At 44.8% G+C, this 16,490-nt stretch overlaps 1 protein-coding gene across 1 annotated transcript in view; it reads right to left on the bottom strand.

Annotated features, from left to right (window-relative positions):
* LOC115126895 (collagen alpha-1(VI) chain-like) overlaps positions 1-14,507 on the bottom strand; it is a 39,237-nt gene extending 24,730 nt beyond the window's left edge. Inside the window, exons 1-13 of the mRNA XM_065027680.1 lie at positions 14,354-14,507; positions 13,721-13,829; positions 10,589-10,718; positions 6,031-6,237; positions 4,348-4,504; positions 3,676-3,789; positions 3,500-3,520; positions 3,285-3,305; positions 3,086-3,130; positions 812-865; positions 605-649; positions 262-288; positions 72-98 (exon numbers count right to left, since the gene is read on the bottom strand). Coding sequence (XP_064883752.1) covers positions 72-98; positions 262-288; positions 605-649; positions 812-865; positions 3,086-3,130; positions 3,285-3,305; positions 3,500-3,520; positions 3,676-3,789; positions 4,348-4,504; positions 6,031-6,237; positions 10,589-10,718; positions 13,721-13,829; positions 14,354-14,488 — 1,092 coding nt within the window. The 5' untranslated portion in view covers positions 14,489-14,507. The remainder of the gene's footprint in view (positions 1-71; positions 99-261; positions 289-604; positions 650-811; positions 866-3,085; positions 3,131-3,284; positions 3,306-3,499; positions 3,521-3,675; positions 3,790-4,347; positions 4,505-6,030; positions 6,238-10,588; positions 10,719-13,720; positions 13,830-14,353) is intronic.
* Between the last annotated feature and the right edge of the window lie 1,983 nt (positions 14,508-16,490).

Genomic DNA, 16,490 nt, shown 5'->3' with positions numbered 1-16,490 from the left:
ATGTGCATGACTGAATGGATGGATGGACACATGAATGAATGAATGAATGATGCATAAGATCAACAGCATACCTTTTGTCCAGATGGTCCTCTTGGACCCTGTAGGGCAAAATAACGTTTGAACATTTTGACAGCTGAACCTATGGCTGTTGGATGATTTGATGTGATGTATTCTTTGTTTACATTATATACGTATGTACTACAAGGTTTATAAACACTATTATAATCACTATTACTCTCCACAAAATCGATGAGAGCTTACTCTGTCACCAGTAGGACCACGGTCACCCTGTAGAGAAAGAAAGTGACGAACATCAGGGTTTAGCTTCTAAGCACTTAATACGGATCTGGACAGTTAACATTCCTGGTGTTGGAAACACTGGGAACATATGACATATTTCAATACAGTTAAGTGAATGCTCATGGAACATTGCATTAGCTAACCTCATACAGCCAGACAAGTATGTCTCTAAATATTGCATTTACGCCATAGCTCTAAATTCTACCAGGCAATGTTACATTATAGCTAACCAGCATGTGTTCTGAATAATCTAAAACATTCAAAGTGGTACATATTTTTATTTTAGATAAATAATCACTCTGACCTTCTCTCCTCTGTGTCCTTGGGGCCCCTGGTCACCTGCAGTCCCCTAGGTGACAAAGATACAGTATGATCCACATGTGATCCACATATGATCCACATTGCCTGTAGCCATAATCTCTAGCATCAAACAGGCTACAAAGCATAATGTCTCCACAGTCTACAGTCAGCAGACAGACAAGCTCATGTTCTGTAATGTGTCATATACTACCTTTGCTCCCAAACTTCCCGGTCTCCCGGCAACCCCCTGACGTCCTGGAGTTCCCTGAAAAAAAGAATCATATCTATTTCTCATTGTCATCAGTCAACCTCTTCCAGTGTTAGTCATTCTGAAGCAGAGTCTGAGTGAAGCCGTTTGTATAAACTGTGTTAAGCTACAGGAAGCTTCTATCCCCAAGCAATACGAGTGATAAATAGCTAACAAAATAGCTACATGGACTATCTGAGTTAACTTTGTATCTATATTAACCTTTTATTTTTATTTGTGCACTGTCTCTGTTCACACGCACAGGGCCCTACACACACACACACACACACACACACACACACACACACACACACACACACACACACACACACACACACACACACACACACACACACACACACACACACACACACACACACACACACACACACAGGGCCCTACACACACACACACACACACACACACTGTCACTCCATCATCTGCTCACTCAGACATAATATGCACATTCATATTGACTCTACACACAAGCACAGCCACTCACATACAAGCTGCTGCTACTCTGTTTATCTTATATCCTGTTGCCTAGTCACCTTACCCATATATATATATATATATATATATATATATATATATATATATATATATATATATATATATATATATCTACCTCCAACACTCCAATGTTCCTGCACATTGTAAATATGGTATTGGAACTGACCCTGCATATAGTATGCTTACTTACTTACTTATTGTTAGGTTTTGAGTTTGCAAGAAAGGCATTTCACTGTACTTGTGCATGTGACATTACACCCTTTGGCCTAAAATTCCCATTGAGACAGAGAAGAAAGTCTTGGACTTGCCAGACTGCCAGAAGTTGTGCACAGAACACGGCACTGTACAATAGAATCAATCAAACGAAGCTTTTTCAGTTCCACTACCTCCTCGTCTCCTTAATGTATTTCTTGGCTGGAACACACAAGAGCTGTGTTGACTAGCAGTGGGCTAGGCAGGCCATCTGGACGCCATGATTAGATCAGACACAGAGAAGGCCAGAGTCATTAGTCCCCATCAGGTAAACAGGGGCCTGGGGGCACGCTCAGATCACACATAGAAATGTCTGTTATAGAGTGGACATGATTCCCTATTCCACATGACATAGAAGCATGGCTTTTCTATGTAATATATTTCTATCTCAATGTTCCATAACGCTGCACCCCATGGAATACAGTCCTGGTAAAGCAAAGATTGTCATCTCATTAGCATTCCATTGGATATTGGCGCAAAGCCACTCCCATCCTTAAAACCTTTGGTTTGAATCCAGACCACAGCAGGGGCAGCTCTGGATCCTCTGTAGACAAGTTACAACTGAATCAAGCCTCAGTCTTTCAATTGGTCTTACTCTCGCTCTCATCACTCTTATACACAGTCATGCACGCCTCCATCACACACACGCACACACACACACACTTTTCTCTTTCTCACATGTACATTAGCGAGGGAAACACGTCTCTTTGCCCTGATAGTAAAAGCACATGCCATGCAATCTTATTCTGTAACGGAAAACATCCCATGATACTGTAGACGACTGGCTTGAAACCCTTGACCTCCACTGGTTGAATCTCATGTTTATGGATAAGCCAGTCATTTCCATCTTTTCTTTTTTTCAATCAATCTGATTACAAACCAGTATCAGTACTTTCTGTTTCACTCATTCTTTCACTGTCCTGATATTGACCTTGTAATACTGTGTGATTATAAATGTCTGGTATATTTATAGTAATGTGCTCAAACGCACATGCACAAACGCACACGCACACGCACACACACACACACTCACTCACGCACGTGTTTACATTGTGAATCCTTACTGTATATGAACTGCAGTACGTGAGCCAAATCACCAGGGTTTGATTAACGTTCCTCAGGCCCCCTTCTCCACCCCCCCAATGCTTACTTATCCTTTATTTAGTCACTGAGAGTTGGAGCTAAGCAAACCATCAGTAATTTGAGGTAAGTATAAGGTAAGGTAAGTATATCTAAGAACGCAGCGATCAGCATTTTCAACATTTTCACCAATAGCTAAGGTGGGCGACAGATAGCCTAGCGGTTAAGAGTGTTGGGCCAGTAACTGAAAGGTTGCTGGTTTGAATCTGGCGATGTGCCCTTGAGCAAGGCACTCTAATAACCCTAATTGCCCCAGTAAGCTGCTCTGGATACGAGCGTCTGGTAAATCTGAATGTGGTGTTTTAACTAAAAGGAAAACAGAGAGCACCCTACCGCGCCCCCTCCGGCACCAGCAGGGCCTTGAGATCCCAGGGGAGCCTGTGAAACAAAGAACACTGATGAGAAAGACTTCTGACTCCACTGGACCCCATATTAAGACTATACTGAGATCAGATTAATCAAGACAAACAATCTGTAATGAAGTTTTCTGCGAGATCATGTTGAAAAGGGACGACAATGTGATCAGGCTTACCTTGCACTCGAACGAACAGCACTGAAAAATAACAACAAACATAAATCAACCTCAGTCATAATCACTGTTCATAAATAAGATCACAAACAACAATCATCACACTGTATTGGTCGGGAACTATCAAATCAAATCAAATTGTATTGGTAACATACACATATTTAGCAGATGTTGTAGCGAAATGCTTGTATCAAAAAGACTGAAGAAAAAAAACTCACCACAGATTCAGAATCTTTGTACTACAGATCCATAAAAGAAGAGACAGACATTTGGTTAGAATAGTCTGTTTGGGCAAAAAAAAAGAAGCCCTACAGTAAATTACATTTAGGTACAGGGCCTTGGTTTAAAAATGTCCGCTTGTATGATGGTAACTATGTGACGATGGTGTACTCACCATGGTAGACACTATGGAGCTGATGGTGTTCCTAACAACCTGCAGGTCATCACTAGTAGCAGACATGTTATGGGTGTGTTGTACATCTGTTGCTATGGAACCAAGTCTGTTGTCCTGCAGAGAGAGAGAGAGAGAGAGAGAGAGGAGGAGAGAGAGAGAGAGAGAGAGAGAGAGAGAGAGAGAGAGAGAGAGAGAGAGAGAGAGAGAGACTTAGAGACAGAGACAGAGACTGAAACACTGAAAAACTACAGTAAAAAAGGCTGTTTTAATTGTTTTAATTATTTTTTATTTTTTATTTAACTAGGCAAGTCAGTTAAGAACAAATTCTTATTTACAATGACGGCCTACCCCGGCCCAACCCGGACGACGCTGGGCCAATTGTGCGCCGCCCTATGGGACTCCGAATCACGGCCGTATGTGATACAGCCTGGGTTTTGGCATACCCACACATTCTTGAGGCGCAAGAGAAGAATGCAAAGACTACATATAAATATATAATATATCAAATACAGTGGGATCCTTGAGTTAAAAAAACTCAAGGATGTCAGACTACAGCCAATCCAGTTTGTTTGAGCAGTATTAGTTATTGTATTTCCATGACCACTACAGAGGGCATAGTTCTCTGTCTACAACCTGGGCCTTCTAGCCAGAGCTCTATTCCCTCTTGATTACCAGGTGATGTGGAGTGATAGCCACGCTGAAGATGTTAATGTTCATGGCTCTGGCCTCAGACACGGTGTATGCCACCCCGCCACACGGCTCCTTATAGCCGTCCAGCGGGTGGCCATCTGTCACCACCACCATGTACTTGTTGCCATGGAGAGGAGAGCTGTGGGTTGAAGAAAGAGATACAACGAAGCAGAACGTGTGAGTCAAACGGGATCCTTTCTGTATAATTGTGGAGCAGACTTTATTTTGTCAGAAGCTTTGTGGAGGAACTCCATCTCCTAGGAGAGGTTTGAATGTCTATCTGTTTACCCCTGCCAAGATGCAGGAAATGTGTTTTTAACTTGCCCCTGACAAAACGTTGAACTCTGCTCCAAGGTGTAAATATCAAAGCATTTTCCTAAGGGCACTATAGAAGTGAAGGAGGAACGTATTACACAATATCAACATATCATTCCCGGTATATTGGGAAGAAACACGTGTTTTAAGACACTCTCTCACACACGTCACATTTGAGATGGATACAGACAGACAGACAGACAGACAGACAGACAGACAGACAGACAGACAGACAGACAGACAGACAGACAGACAGACAGACAGACAGACAGACAGACAGACAGACAGACAGACAGACAGACAGACAGACAGACAGACAGACAGACAGACAGACAAGACTGACTAACTAATAACTGACTGATACTAACTACTCAATCAACCAATCTGCCACGCCCTGATCTGTTTCACCTGTCCTTGTGATTGTCTCTACCCCCTCCAGGTGTCGCTTATTTTCCACAGTGTATTTATCCCAGTGTTTCCTGTCTCTCTGAGCCAGTTTGTCTTGTATGTTTCCAAGTCAACCAGCGTGTTTCTCCCCGTGCTCCTGCTTTTGCTAGTCCTCCCGGTTTTGACCCCATGTCTGTTTTCTGGACTCCGTACCCACCTGCCTGTCCAGTCTGCCTGCCCTGACCTCGAGCCTGCCTGTCCAGTCTGCCTGCCCTGACCTCGAGCCTGCCTGTCCAGTCTGCCTGCCCTGACCTCGAGCCTGCCTGTCCAGTCTGCCTGCCCTGACCTCGAGCCTGCCTGTCCAGTCTGCCTGCCCTGACCTCGAGCCTGCCTGTCCAGTCTGCCTGCCCTGACCTCGAGCCTGCCTGTCCAGTCTGCCTGCCCTGACCTCGAGCCTGCCTGTCCAGTCTGCCTGCCCTGACCTCGAGCCTGCCTGTCCAGTCTGCCTGCCCTGACCTCGAGCCTGCCTGTCCAGTCTGCCTGCCCTGACCTCGAGCCTGCCTGTCCAGTCTGCCTGCCCTGACCTCGAGCCTGCCTGTCCAGTCTGCCTGCCCTGACCTCGAGCCTGCCTGTCCAGTCTGCCTGCCCTGACCTCGAGCCTGCCTGTCCAGTCTGCCTGCCTGTCCAGTCTGCCTGCCCTGACCTCGAGCCTGCCTGTCCAGTCTGCCTGCCCTGACCTCGAGCCTGCCTGTCCAGTCTGCCTGCCCTGACCTCGAGCCTGCCTATCCAGTCTGCCTGCCCTGACCTCCAGCCTGCCTGCCACTCTGTACCTCCTGGACTCTGGTTTTGACCTTTGCCTGTCCACGACCATTCTCTTGCCTACCCTTTTTTAAACGAATAAATATCAAATACTCAAACCATCTGCATCTGGGCCCTGAGCCCTTATACAATCGATGGACTCACCCTGTCATCAGCTGCCCAGTTGCTACGGAGATGGCACAGTCGGTGTGGGTTCCCTTGCCGATGTAGCGAATGTCCTGTATAGCTCTCTTCAGCTGCGCTCTTCCTTGGGCCTCCTTGGTGCTGGTCAGCTCTCTCATCACCTTTACCTCATCACTGTAGTGCAGCACTCCCACACTCCACGTCAGGTTACGCTCACAGCTGTAGTATCTAGATGAGTACAGGCAGAGCTATGTCACACAAAGTGTGACACCAAGCAAGTTACCTCTGATCTACATGCACTACAGGGACAATTCCCCTAAATCAGCAGTATTTAATTTACTGTCTACAGATTAGAAGGCAGGGAGTTCGCTCATGGGAATGATGTATTGATTCCCAGAGGGGAGAAAGTGGTACTAAAACCTGATAGAACAAATCTATTACAAGTTTGCTGTCTTGTCAAGCACATTTACACCCATCGTCCTCCTGCTATTTTCTCCAGTACCCAATCAAACCATCAGGCAGTTGCTATTCTGATGAAGTCAATGAAAGATACATAAATACTCAACCAACCGTGTCAGGAACCAGGAGCTGTCAATAACTAGGTGTTCTTTAGCTCTTTGAACTTTAGGCCAGTAGCATTTTGCATACTTCAGTAGGATCACATCACAAAAATATATATACTATTTTGGCTGTTTTGCAAAGAAGTTGTGCTGAGTCAGACACATTAGAGGATACATCATGATCTTTGGCAAATACTTGGACATTGAGCTGATGATATTTTATTGTACAACAATGTCTTGAATCACAGGGCTTCTCCAAAACATGGGCCCCAATTCAATAAATGTCAGATAATGACAAAGCTCACTGTGTCCCTGCATGACAAAGCTCACTGTGTGCCTGCATGACAAAGCTCACTGTGTGCCTGCATGACAAAGCTAACTGTGTGCCTGCATGACAAAGCTCACTGTGTGCTGCATGACAAAGCTCACTGTGTGCCTGCATGACAAAACTCACTGTGTGCTGCATGACAAAGCTCACTGTGTGCCTGCATGACAAAGCTCACTGTGTGCTGCATGACAAAGCTCACTGTGTGCTGCATGACAAAGCTCACTGTGTGCTGCATGACAAAGCTCACTGTGTGCCTGCATGACAAAGCTCACTGTGTGCCTGCATGACAAAGCTCACTGTGTGCTGCATGACAAAGCTCACTGTGTGCTGCATGACTGAAAGTGTTGTTCTCTTATATGTGTATTTCTTATCACGTGAAGACGTCATTCATCAGGTCCTCTGAACTTCAGGAGGACAACTCCTTAGCTGTAAGTTGAGACTTCGTTGGATGGAGATAACATATCAACCTTTCTCTCAGTCAGGAATGCAGCTCAGTGCCCCAAAGGTAAACCCCAAACATTTTCTGGGCGAATGATTTGGAATGGCTGCACTGAACAAACACGCAGTCACTCATTACCCTTGCTGCCTGTCTGAGCTTGTTAGTGAGTAACACACAAACACACACACACACACACACACACACACACACACACACACACACACACACACACACACACACACACACACACACACACACACACACACACACACACACACACACACACACACACACACACACACACACACACACACACACACACACTGACGCACACACAGGCATTCAATGATGAAACGTATCGGTATGGGCCACAGAAAACACAGCTCAAATATTTTAACCGTAATAGTTGCACTGTTTCCGAACAGTGGGATGGCAAAAGCAAATCTATTACGATTATAATAGATAAGTTGCAGCATCTGTATAAATGCCGCTGGTCTTGGTCAGTCAAATGACCAAATCGCCCTCTAGTGGCCTCATGGATGGAATGTTATTCATATTTGTCATCATTTCATAATGAATAAACGTTTCTTTTTTTTGTCAAACGATTTTGTTATATTTTTCTGTGATGTATATAAAGTGTAATAGTGGGATGCAAATTTAAAATGTAATACATTTGAACTCTATATCTGTTTCACCTGTCTTTGTGATCGTCTCCACCCCGCTCCAGGTGTCGCCCATCTCCCCCATTATCCCCTGTGTATTTATACCTGTGTTCTCTGTTTGTCTATTGCCAGTTTGTCAAGTCAACCAGTGTTTTTGTTCTCAGCTCCTGCTTTTCCCAGTCTCTATTTTTCTCCCCCTCCTGGTTTTGACCCTTGGCTGTCCTGACTTTGAACCCGGCTGCCTGACCACTCTGCCTGAGCCTGCCTGTTGACCAGTACCTTTGCCCCACCTCTGGATTATTGACCCCTGCCTACCCTGACCCTGAGCCTGCCTGCCGTCCGGTACCGTTGCCCCACCTCTGGTTTACTGACCCCTGCCTACCCTGACCCTGAGCCTGCCTGCCGTCCGGTACCGTTGCCCCACCTCTGGATTATTGACCCCTGCCTACCCTGACCCTGAGCCTGCCTGCCGTCCGGTACCGTTGCCCCACCTCTGGTTTACTGACCCCTGCCTACCCTGACCCTGAGCCTGCCTGCCGTCCGGTACCGTTGCCCCACCTCTGGTTTACTGACCCCTGCCTACCTTGACCTGTCTATTGCCTGCCGTCCGGTACCGTTGCCCCACCTCTGGTTTACTGACCCCTGCCTACCCTGACCCTGAGCCTGCCTGCCGTCCGGTACCGTTGCCCCACCTCTGGTTTACTGACCCCTGCCTACCCTGACCCTGAGCCTGCCTGCCGTCCGGTACCGTTGCCCCACCTCTGGTTTACTGACCCCTGCCTACCCTGACCCTGAGCCTGCCTGCCGTCCGGTACCGTTGCCCCACCTCTGGATTATTGACCCCTGCCTACCCTGACCCTGAGCCTGCCTGCCGTCCGGTACCGTTGCCCCACCTCTGGTTTACTGACCCCTGCCTACCCTGACCCTGAGCCTGCCTGCCGTCCGGTACCGTTGCCCCACCTCTGGTTTACTGACCCCTGCCTACCTTGACCTGTCTATTGCCTGCCGTCCGGTACCGTTGCCCCACCTCTGGTTTACTGACCCCTGCCTACCCTGACCCTGAGCCTGCCTGCCGTCCGGTACCGTTGCCCCACCTCTGGTTTACTGACCCCTGCCTACCCTGACCCTGAGCCTGCCTGCCGTCCGGTACCGTTGCCCCACCTCTGGTTTACTGACCCCTGCCTACCTTGACCTGTCTATTGCCTGCCGTCCGGTACCGTTGCCCCACCTCTGGTTTACTGACCCCTGCCTACCCTGACCCTGAGCCTGCCTGCCGTCCGGTACCGTTGCCCCACCTCTGGTTTACTGACCCCTGCCTACCCTGACCCTGAGCCTGCCTGCCGTCCGGTACCGTTGCCCCACCTCTGGTTTACTGACCCCTGCCTACCCTGACCCTGAGCCTGCCTGGCGTCCGGTACCGTTGCCCCACCTCTGGTTTACTGACCCCTGCCTACCCTGACCCTGAGCCTGCCTGCCGTCCAGTACCGTTGCCCCACCTCTGGTTTACTGACCCCTGCCTACCCTGACCCTGAGCCTGCCTGCCGTCCGGTACCGTTGCCCCACCTCTGGTTTACTGACCCCTGCCTACCTTGACCTGTCTATTGCCTGCCGTCCGGTACCGTTGCCCCACCTCTGGTTTACTGACCCCTGCCTACCCTGACCCTGAGCCTGCCTGCCGTCCGGTACCGTTGCCCCACCTCTGGTTTACTGACCCCTGCCTACCTTGACCTGTCTATTGCCTGCCCTGTTGGATTATTAAACCATTGTTCATTTGATGTGTCTGCACCTGGGTCTTACCTTCATACCTGATAATATCTGACATGGTACAGGTGTATTCTTTTTTTAAGCCCATAACCATGTGTGTGAGGTGTATAATTTTGTTTCAAGGTAGATTTGTTTAAGACTAACAAGAAACACTGTGTGACTCTGTTTTAGCCCACAGCAGTATGCTTGTGCTTTTCCAAGAGCATCATATTAACGCAACCCTGAGCACCATGTAAGGAGAGAAGCTGCTCTCATACACTACCTCTCAGCCCCGATTCATCACTGTAGAACCACAGTTCACACAGAGGTCAACACACAGCCGTGTTCATAAGACTGCATGTAGTGAGGCAGACCTCCTGAGATGATCATCAACAACACATTGTCAGGAGAACACTACTGCCCAGAGCAGCTATCAATGGTCATTCTGCATGTCACTTATCAGGGTGGGTCTGAGTGTGTGGTGAATAATACTGGTACAATATGACTGTATTTTGTAATAATGATCACAGAGGGGAGTTTAAGAAAGGAAACAGGAGGTATGCAGATGGAAGCCTCTGTAGGAGGATTGATATGGTTTGGTCTGCGCTAGTCTGTGGGGTGAATAAACAGTCAGGCGCGAGTTTCCCAGAAGCCTTGTCGCTAACATGACACTTGATTTCTCTTGGCAAGCTCGCCATAATCATTACTACGTAGCATTAATTACCGTTTAGTTGCCAAATGTCATGAATTGAAGTAAGGGACCTGGAAGCATCCATTGTTAACCACATCATTTCTTAATGAATACCAGTCATGTAGCTGAAACTGTCAGTATGGAGGTGATACACACCTAGTATTGAGCTGGTCCACAAAGTCCAGGGCAAACTGCTTGATCTGATCAACAAAGGAGCCGTAGGGCTTGGCCCTCAGTGCCACACTCTCTGAGGTGTCCAGAACAATGTACACATCCGCTGGGCAGTCTGGGGAAACAGGAAGGGGAGGATAATGTTACATTTGACATGGCATAAAATAAATGTACAAAATATTTTTTTAAATGGTGATACTGTGTTCAATATAGTTTTTTTTCTTCTTTTTCTTCTGGATACTGAAACAGGCTTATTTTTCATTAAACTGACTGGTTAAATTCAACTTCAGGACAGTTTTCAACACATATGATGAAAATGTACTCTGTTTTAGTCATTTACAAAAAGAAAGGAACTATGAAAAAAATCCATGAACAGACATTATGTGGAATTCCCACTGGTGAGCTCAATTCCCAAGAATTTCTGAAGAACTGCTTCTTTATAGCCAACTCAGCCAAGGATCATTTTCAAATGGGATGACATCTCCTTACAAAATATTTGATAGAAAATTATTCAAATAAAAGTGAAAGTCCCCCAGTAAAATATTACTTGAGTAAAAGTCTAAAAGTATCTGGTTTTAAATGTACTTAAGTAGAGTGGTGGAAAACATACTCATTGTCATAAAATTACAAAGTAAATGCTATACATCAAATTCCATATATTAAGCAAACCAGACGGCACAACTGTATTTTTTTAAATGTACGGCTAGTCAGAGGCACACTGCAACACTCAGACATAAATGACAAAGGCAGCATTTGTGTTAAGTGAGTCCACCAGATCAGAGGCTGTAGGGATGACAACGCATAGGTGAATTGATACAGTATGTGCGTAAATTGGATATTGCTGTCCTGGCTGAGCATTTGAAATGTAATACTTTTGGGTGTCAGGGATAATTTATGGGAGTAGAATTTACATATTTTCTTTAGGAATGTAGTAGAGTAAAAGGAAAAGTAGTCAACAAAAAAATATATAGATACTGAAGAAAAAAAACGACTTAAGTAGGAATTTAAAGTATTTTTTACATAATTACTTTACACCACTGGTCATTGCTATAACAACTAGAATGCTTTCTGAACACAAATCCAATTTTGTCACAGCGTTTGGAGAGTCAGTTTTCCAGAATGGATTTGAAAAGGAATTTGAGCATTAAGGCCTGCAGTGTGAACAAAGCTTTAGCCCTATACAGACACATAGAGAAATGGCTGGTTCAATCCAAAGATCTTAGGTCAAAGGTCTTTTTTCACAGGTACTCCATATATCAACATGTAGTAGAGAGATTACATGCAACCTCCTAACGACTGCTCAGAGGATATTGACTGACAACAAGATTTACTGACCTCCCTCTGTTTTCTATTACAGGGGTTGAGCACATTTGGGTTTGGTTAATCAATTTGGCCACTTTCCAAAATCATATATAATCTCCAGCATGGAAGAACGGTCTATTCAGAAAGTATTCAGACCCCTTGATTTTGTTACGTTACAGCCCTATTCTAAAATGTAGTCAATTATTTTTTTCCCGCAACAATCTACATTTTTGCAAATGTATAAAAGATAAAAAACTGAAATACCTTATTTACATACGTATTCAGACCCTTTACTATGAGACTTGCAAAAATGGGGAGAAAGGCCTTGGTCGGGGAGGTGACAATGAACCCGATGGTCAATCTGAAAGAGCTCCAGATTTCCTCTGTGGAGATGGGAGAACCTTCCAGAAGGACAACCAACTCTGTAGCACTCCACCAATTAGGCCTTTATGGTAGAGTGGCCAGACAGCCCACTTGGAGTTTGCCAAAAGGAACCTAAAGACTCTCAGACCATGAGAAATAAGATTCTCTGGTCTAATGAATCCAAGATTGAACTCTTTGGCCTGAATATCAAGCGTCACGTCTGGAGGAAACCTGGCACCATCCCTACGGTGAAGCATGGTGGTGGTAGCATCATACTGTGGGGATATTTTTCAGTTTCAGGGACTGTGAGACTCGTCAGGATCGAGGAAAATATGAACGGAGCAAAGTACAGAGAGCTCGTTGGTGAAAACCTGCTCCAGAGCACTCAGGGCCACAGACTGGGGCGAAGGTTCACCTTCCAACAGGACAATGACCCTAAGCACACAGCCAAGACAATGCAAGAGTGGCTTCGGGACAAGTCTCTGTATGTCCTTGAGTGGCCCAGCCAGAGCCCGGACTTGAACCCGATCGAACATCACTGGTGAGTCCTGAAAATAGCTGTGCAGCGACGCTCCCCATCCAACCTGACAGAGTTTGAGATTATCTGCAGAGAACAATGAGAGAAACTCCCCAAATACAGGTGCGCCAAGTTTGTAGAGTCGTACCCAAGAAGACTTGAGGCTGTAATTGCTGCGAAAGGTGCTTCAACAAAGTACTGAGTAAAGGGTCTGAATACTTATGTAAGTGTGATATTTCAGTATTTTTTCATTTGCAAACATTTCTAAAAACCTGTTTTTGCTTTGTCATTATGAGGTATTGTGTGTAGATTGGTGAGTTAAAAAATAATTTAATACATTTTAGTATAAGGCTGTAACAAAATTGAGAAAAAAAGGGGTCTGAATCCGAATGCACTGTATGTGAAAATTGCGCATTTATATGATCTGTGGTTAACAAGATAAGAGGAAAGAAATCCAAAGAAGTGCTTCTCTGACATCACAGGAAGGATACATTTATTTTTTTAAACGGTGATTTTCAAAACCTTCAACGAGTTTCTAGCCAGAGGGAGGCTATTTTTCTTGATCCCCTCCGCCAATCTCATAGTGTTCTAAAATCACTGTTTTTAAAATGTTGAAACTTTTGATGATGTCATCGTGTAGGATGTTTAAAAAATATATATATATTATACAAAAACGTGTTGACTATGTGTTGACTATGGTACGGTGCTGGAGATGATGAAAATGAGGTTGAAATGTGATGGAGTTGCCCTTTAAAGTGCATCTAAATTAATATGTACTACCCTTTCACTTGGCAACATTAAGGATTCTTGTGTTTTATGCTTTGCTTTGGCAAATGTTCAACAGATATTAAGCATTGGCATAACATCTTGCTAAGTAAAAAAAGAGTGGGCAGGAGAGCAAGGCTACTCAGCTACAGCTTGGCTTGATAGCCTACCATAGAGGTCTCCTCTGTTCCTCCCATTGAGAGAGCAGGCACCGTGGACTAGTGTCACCAACGAGAGAAGTAGAATAGCACCGGTCAGCTTCATCATGGTAGAGGCCCCCTGGAGACGCAGGGGAGAAGGGACTTCAGGAGAACCTAGTCCAAAGAAAATTATTCACTAAAAAGAGAATGTTTAAACACATCCAGCTTGGGTGGTCAAAGCCTGAAACCCCTCTTCACACCCAGCCTCCATACATCCTGTTGTAGGTCTTTGTAATCATCATCCAAATATAAATGCATCAGAATTTTCCTCAGTCAACATCAGTATCTACTACCTACCTTCAACAAGTCAACAAGAGTAAATGCTTTTCAAAAATAAAGTACAGTGTTTAAAAAAAACATGTATTGACAAATTATTTTCCAATACTGGTATTTCCAAATGCTTTGGTGTATAATGCTTATGACTTAACTTCAGATCCCATTGAATCCACACTTGACAACGGAGAGGTTTCCTTACCATTCTAAAGACAAGTGGCATGGTTCTAAACTGACAAATGGATTTGTTCCAAACTCTTCTAAAGTGACCAGTGGTAGGTTCTCAGCACTTTAGAATACCTATGTGTTTAATAAAGTGGTATTTCTTACCTTTCTCTTTTTTGCACATGTGTTCAAATGTGAATATCCCACAGATTTGGGTTGTCCAGGTGTGTTTGCTGCTCTCTCTGCTAGCAGTCTGTGCAACAGGAGAGGGTGGGGCTCACCTGCAAAGTATCCTCCCATCTCATACAGTTTACACCCCACACAATCCTTACTGCTACCTTACAGCAGCTTCTACTGAGGCCGATAGAGTAAATTACAGGGGATTTAATAAAGTAGGCTACACAAATACATAGCACACAGTGCAATCTTTGGATGAAGTATCGCTGTGTGTGGCCTACATTTTTTGCCAGTAGTGAAGATTCAAGGCCCTCTGAAGGTTCAATGTCCTCTTAGAGAAGTTTCTACAGGATGCACTTCCTCACATTATAACAGTTTCACAGTCTTCACCTCAGAATGACATGGAGGTCTGACTCAGTCAACTGAACAAGACTGTGCGAAGAATGAGAACACAGTTCTTGGCTAAAGTTGTTAGATTCAAGTGTCTGCAAAGTCCAATCTAAACAATGTAATGGATCTCAAATAGCATTTGGCTCTCCCCAGATCAGACCTGTAGGAGTCCTTTCATTGCAATAAACTTGGCCTTGATGGAAACATTGACGAGTCAAGCGCCCAGATACCTTTTCTATCTCACTCTTATGCAACACTGAAGCTAAAAGCTGTGTCAAAGTGTCCTGGTAAATTGTTTTTTAATGTACAATAGATTTCTCATTTCCTCAGACATGAGAAAAACAGAAATCTCTTGCTCTAACACAGAAGTTCGGTGGCACCTTAATTGGGGAGCTCGGGCTCGTGGAAATGACTGGAGTGGAATCAGTGGAATGGTATCAAACACATGGTTTCCATGGTTTCCAGGTGTTTGATGCCATTCCATTGGCTCCGTTCCGGCCATTGTTAGCAGCCTCCATTAATAATAAGTTCACATGCAGATAAGTGCCTGCAGCATGCAATTCAAATCTGATCTGGACTGGTCTTTGTCTCAGCTGGGCCTGTTTTGCCCTCAGGCTAACATAATGGAAGTCAGGAACTGCGAAGGCTAAACATGCAGATACATGCATCCCGCATGCAGCCTGGCTGCCACCACTGACAGACCATCATGCTCCTAAGTATGGATGGAAACGTTCAGCTTGGTGGGCTGGACAACAACATGGTAGACAGGGGCAAAGATTTCCACAATCACTCAAAGTCAATTGCACACTGGTTTTCTTGTTCAACATTTAGTTGACCAATAGATGATTGTATCTCCTAACTTGGTATAGGCTCTGAGATGAAATAGGCTATGAAGTCACTCTCCTATCTCACAGCAATAGGCTACTATAATAGGCTACTATACTATATATTTTAAATAGGCTACTGGTCTATTTACTTTCGAGGATGCTTATTGAATAAGAGACAGATCAATGGTAGCTTAACATTTGTTGTGTAGCGGTAATAAACCAGTCATGTAAGACAATAAGAGACATGTCCTGCTGTAACGATATGCGCTGAGAGTCGGGAAGCAAGTTCAGGGAGTGAGTGTTTTAATCAAATAAACATCATCCAAAACCAGAAACACTAACAGCACACAGACATGAAACTGAAATAGAAACAATGACACCTGGGGAAGGAACCAAAAAGACTGACATATAGAGGGAAGGACCCAAAGGGAGTGACATATATAGGGAAGGACCCAAAGGGACTGACATATATAGGGAAGGACCCAAAGGGACTGACATATATAGGGAAGGAACCAAAGGGACTGACATATATAGGGAAGGACCCAAAGGGACTGACATATATAGGGAAGGAACCAAAGGGACTGACATATATAGGGAAGGAACCAAAGGGACTGACATATAGAGGGAAGGAACCAAAGGGACTGACATATAGAGGGAAGGAACCAAAGGGAGTGATATATATAGGGAAGGTAATATGATATGATCAGGCTATGATTTAGGCCTATATACTGTGATAAAAGTAAAATAAATATTATACGACATACTATGTGAGATAGTAGACGACAATTTGTGCATAACCATGGTCTGAGCTGATTGTGGAAATATGCACACTTTCCAACTGACAAATATATAATCTACCAAGATTTAAAAATAACTGAAATTGGCACAAGATGGAGGTAATGTTGGAA

This window comes from Oncorhynchus nerka, linkage group LG14 (assembly GCF_034236695.1).
Source record: "Oncorhynchus nerka isolate Pitt River linkage group LG14, Oner_Uvic_2.0, whole genome shotgun sequence".
Lineage (NCBI taxonomy): Eukaryota > Metazoa > Chordata > Actinopteri > Salmoniformes > Salmonidae > Oncorhynchus > Oncorhynchus nerka.
Note: the sequence above shows the minus strand (reverse complement) of the source record. Positions and strands in the feature narration are given on the sequence as shown.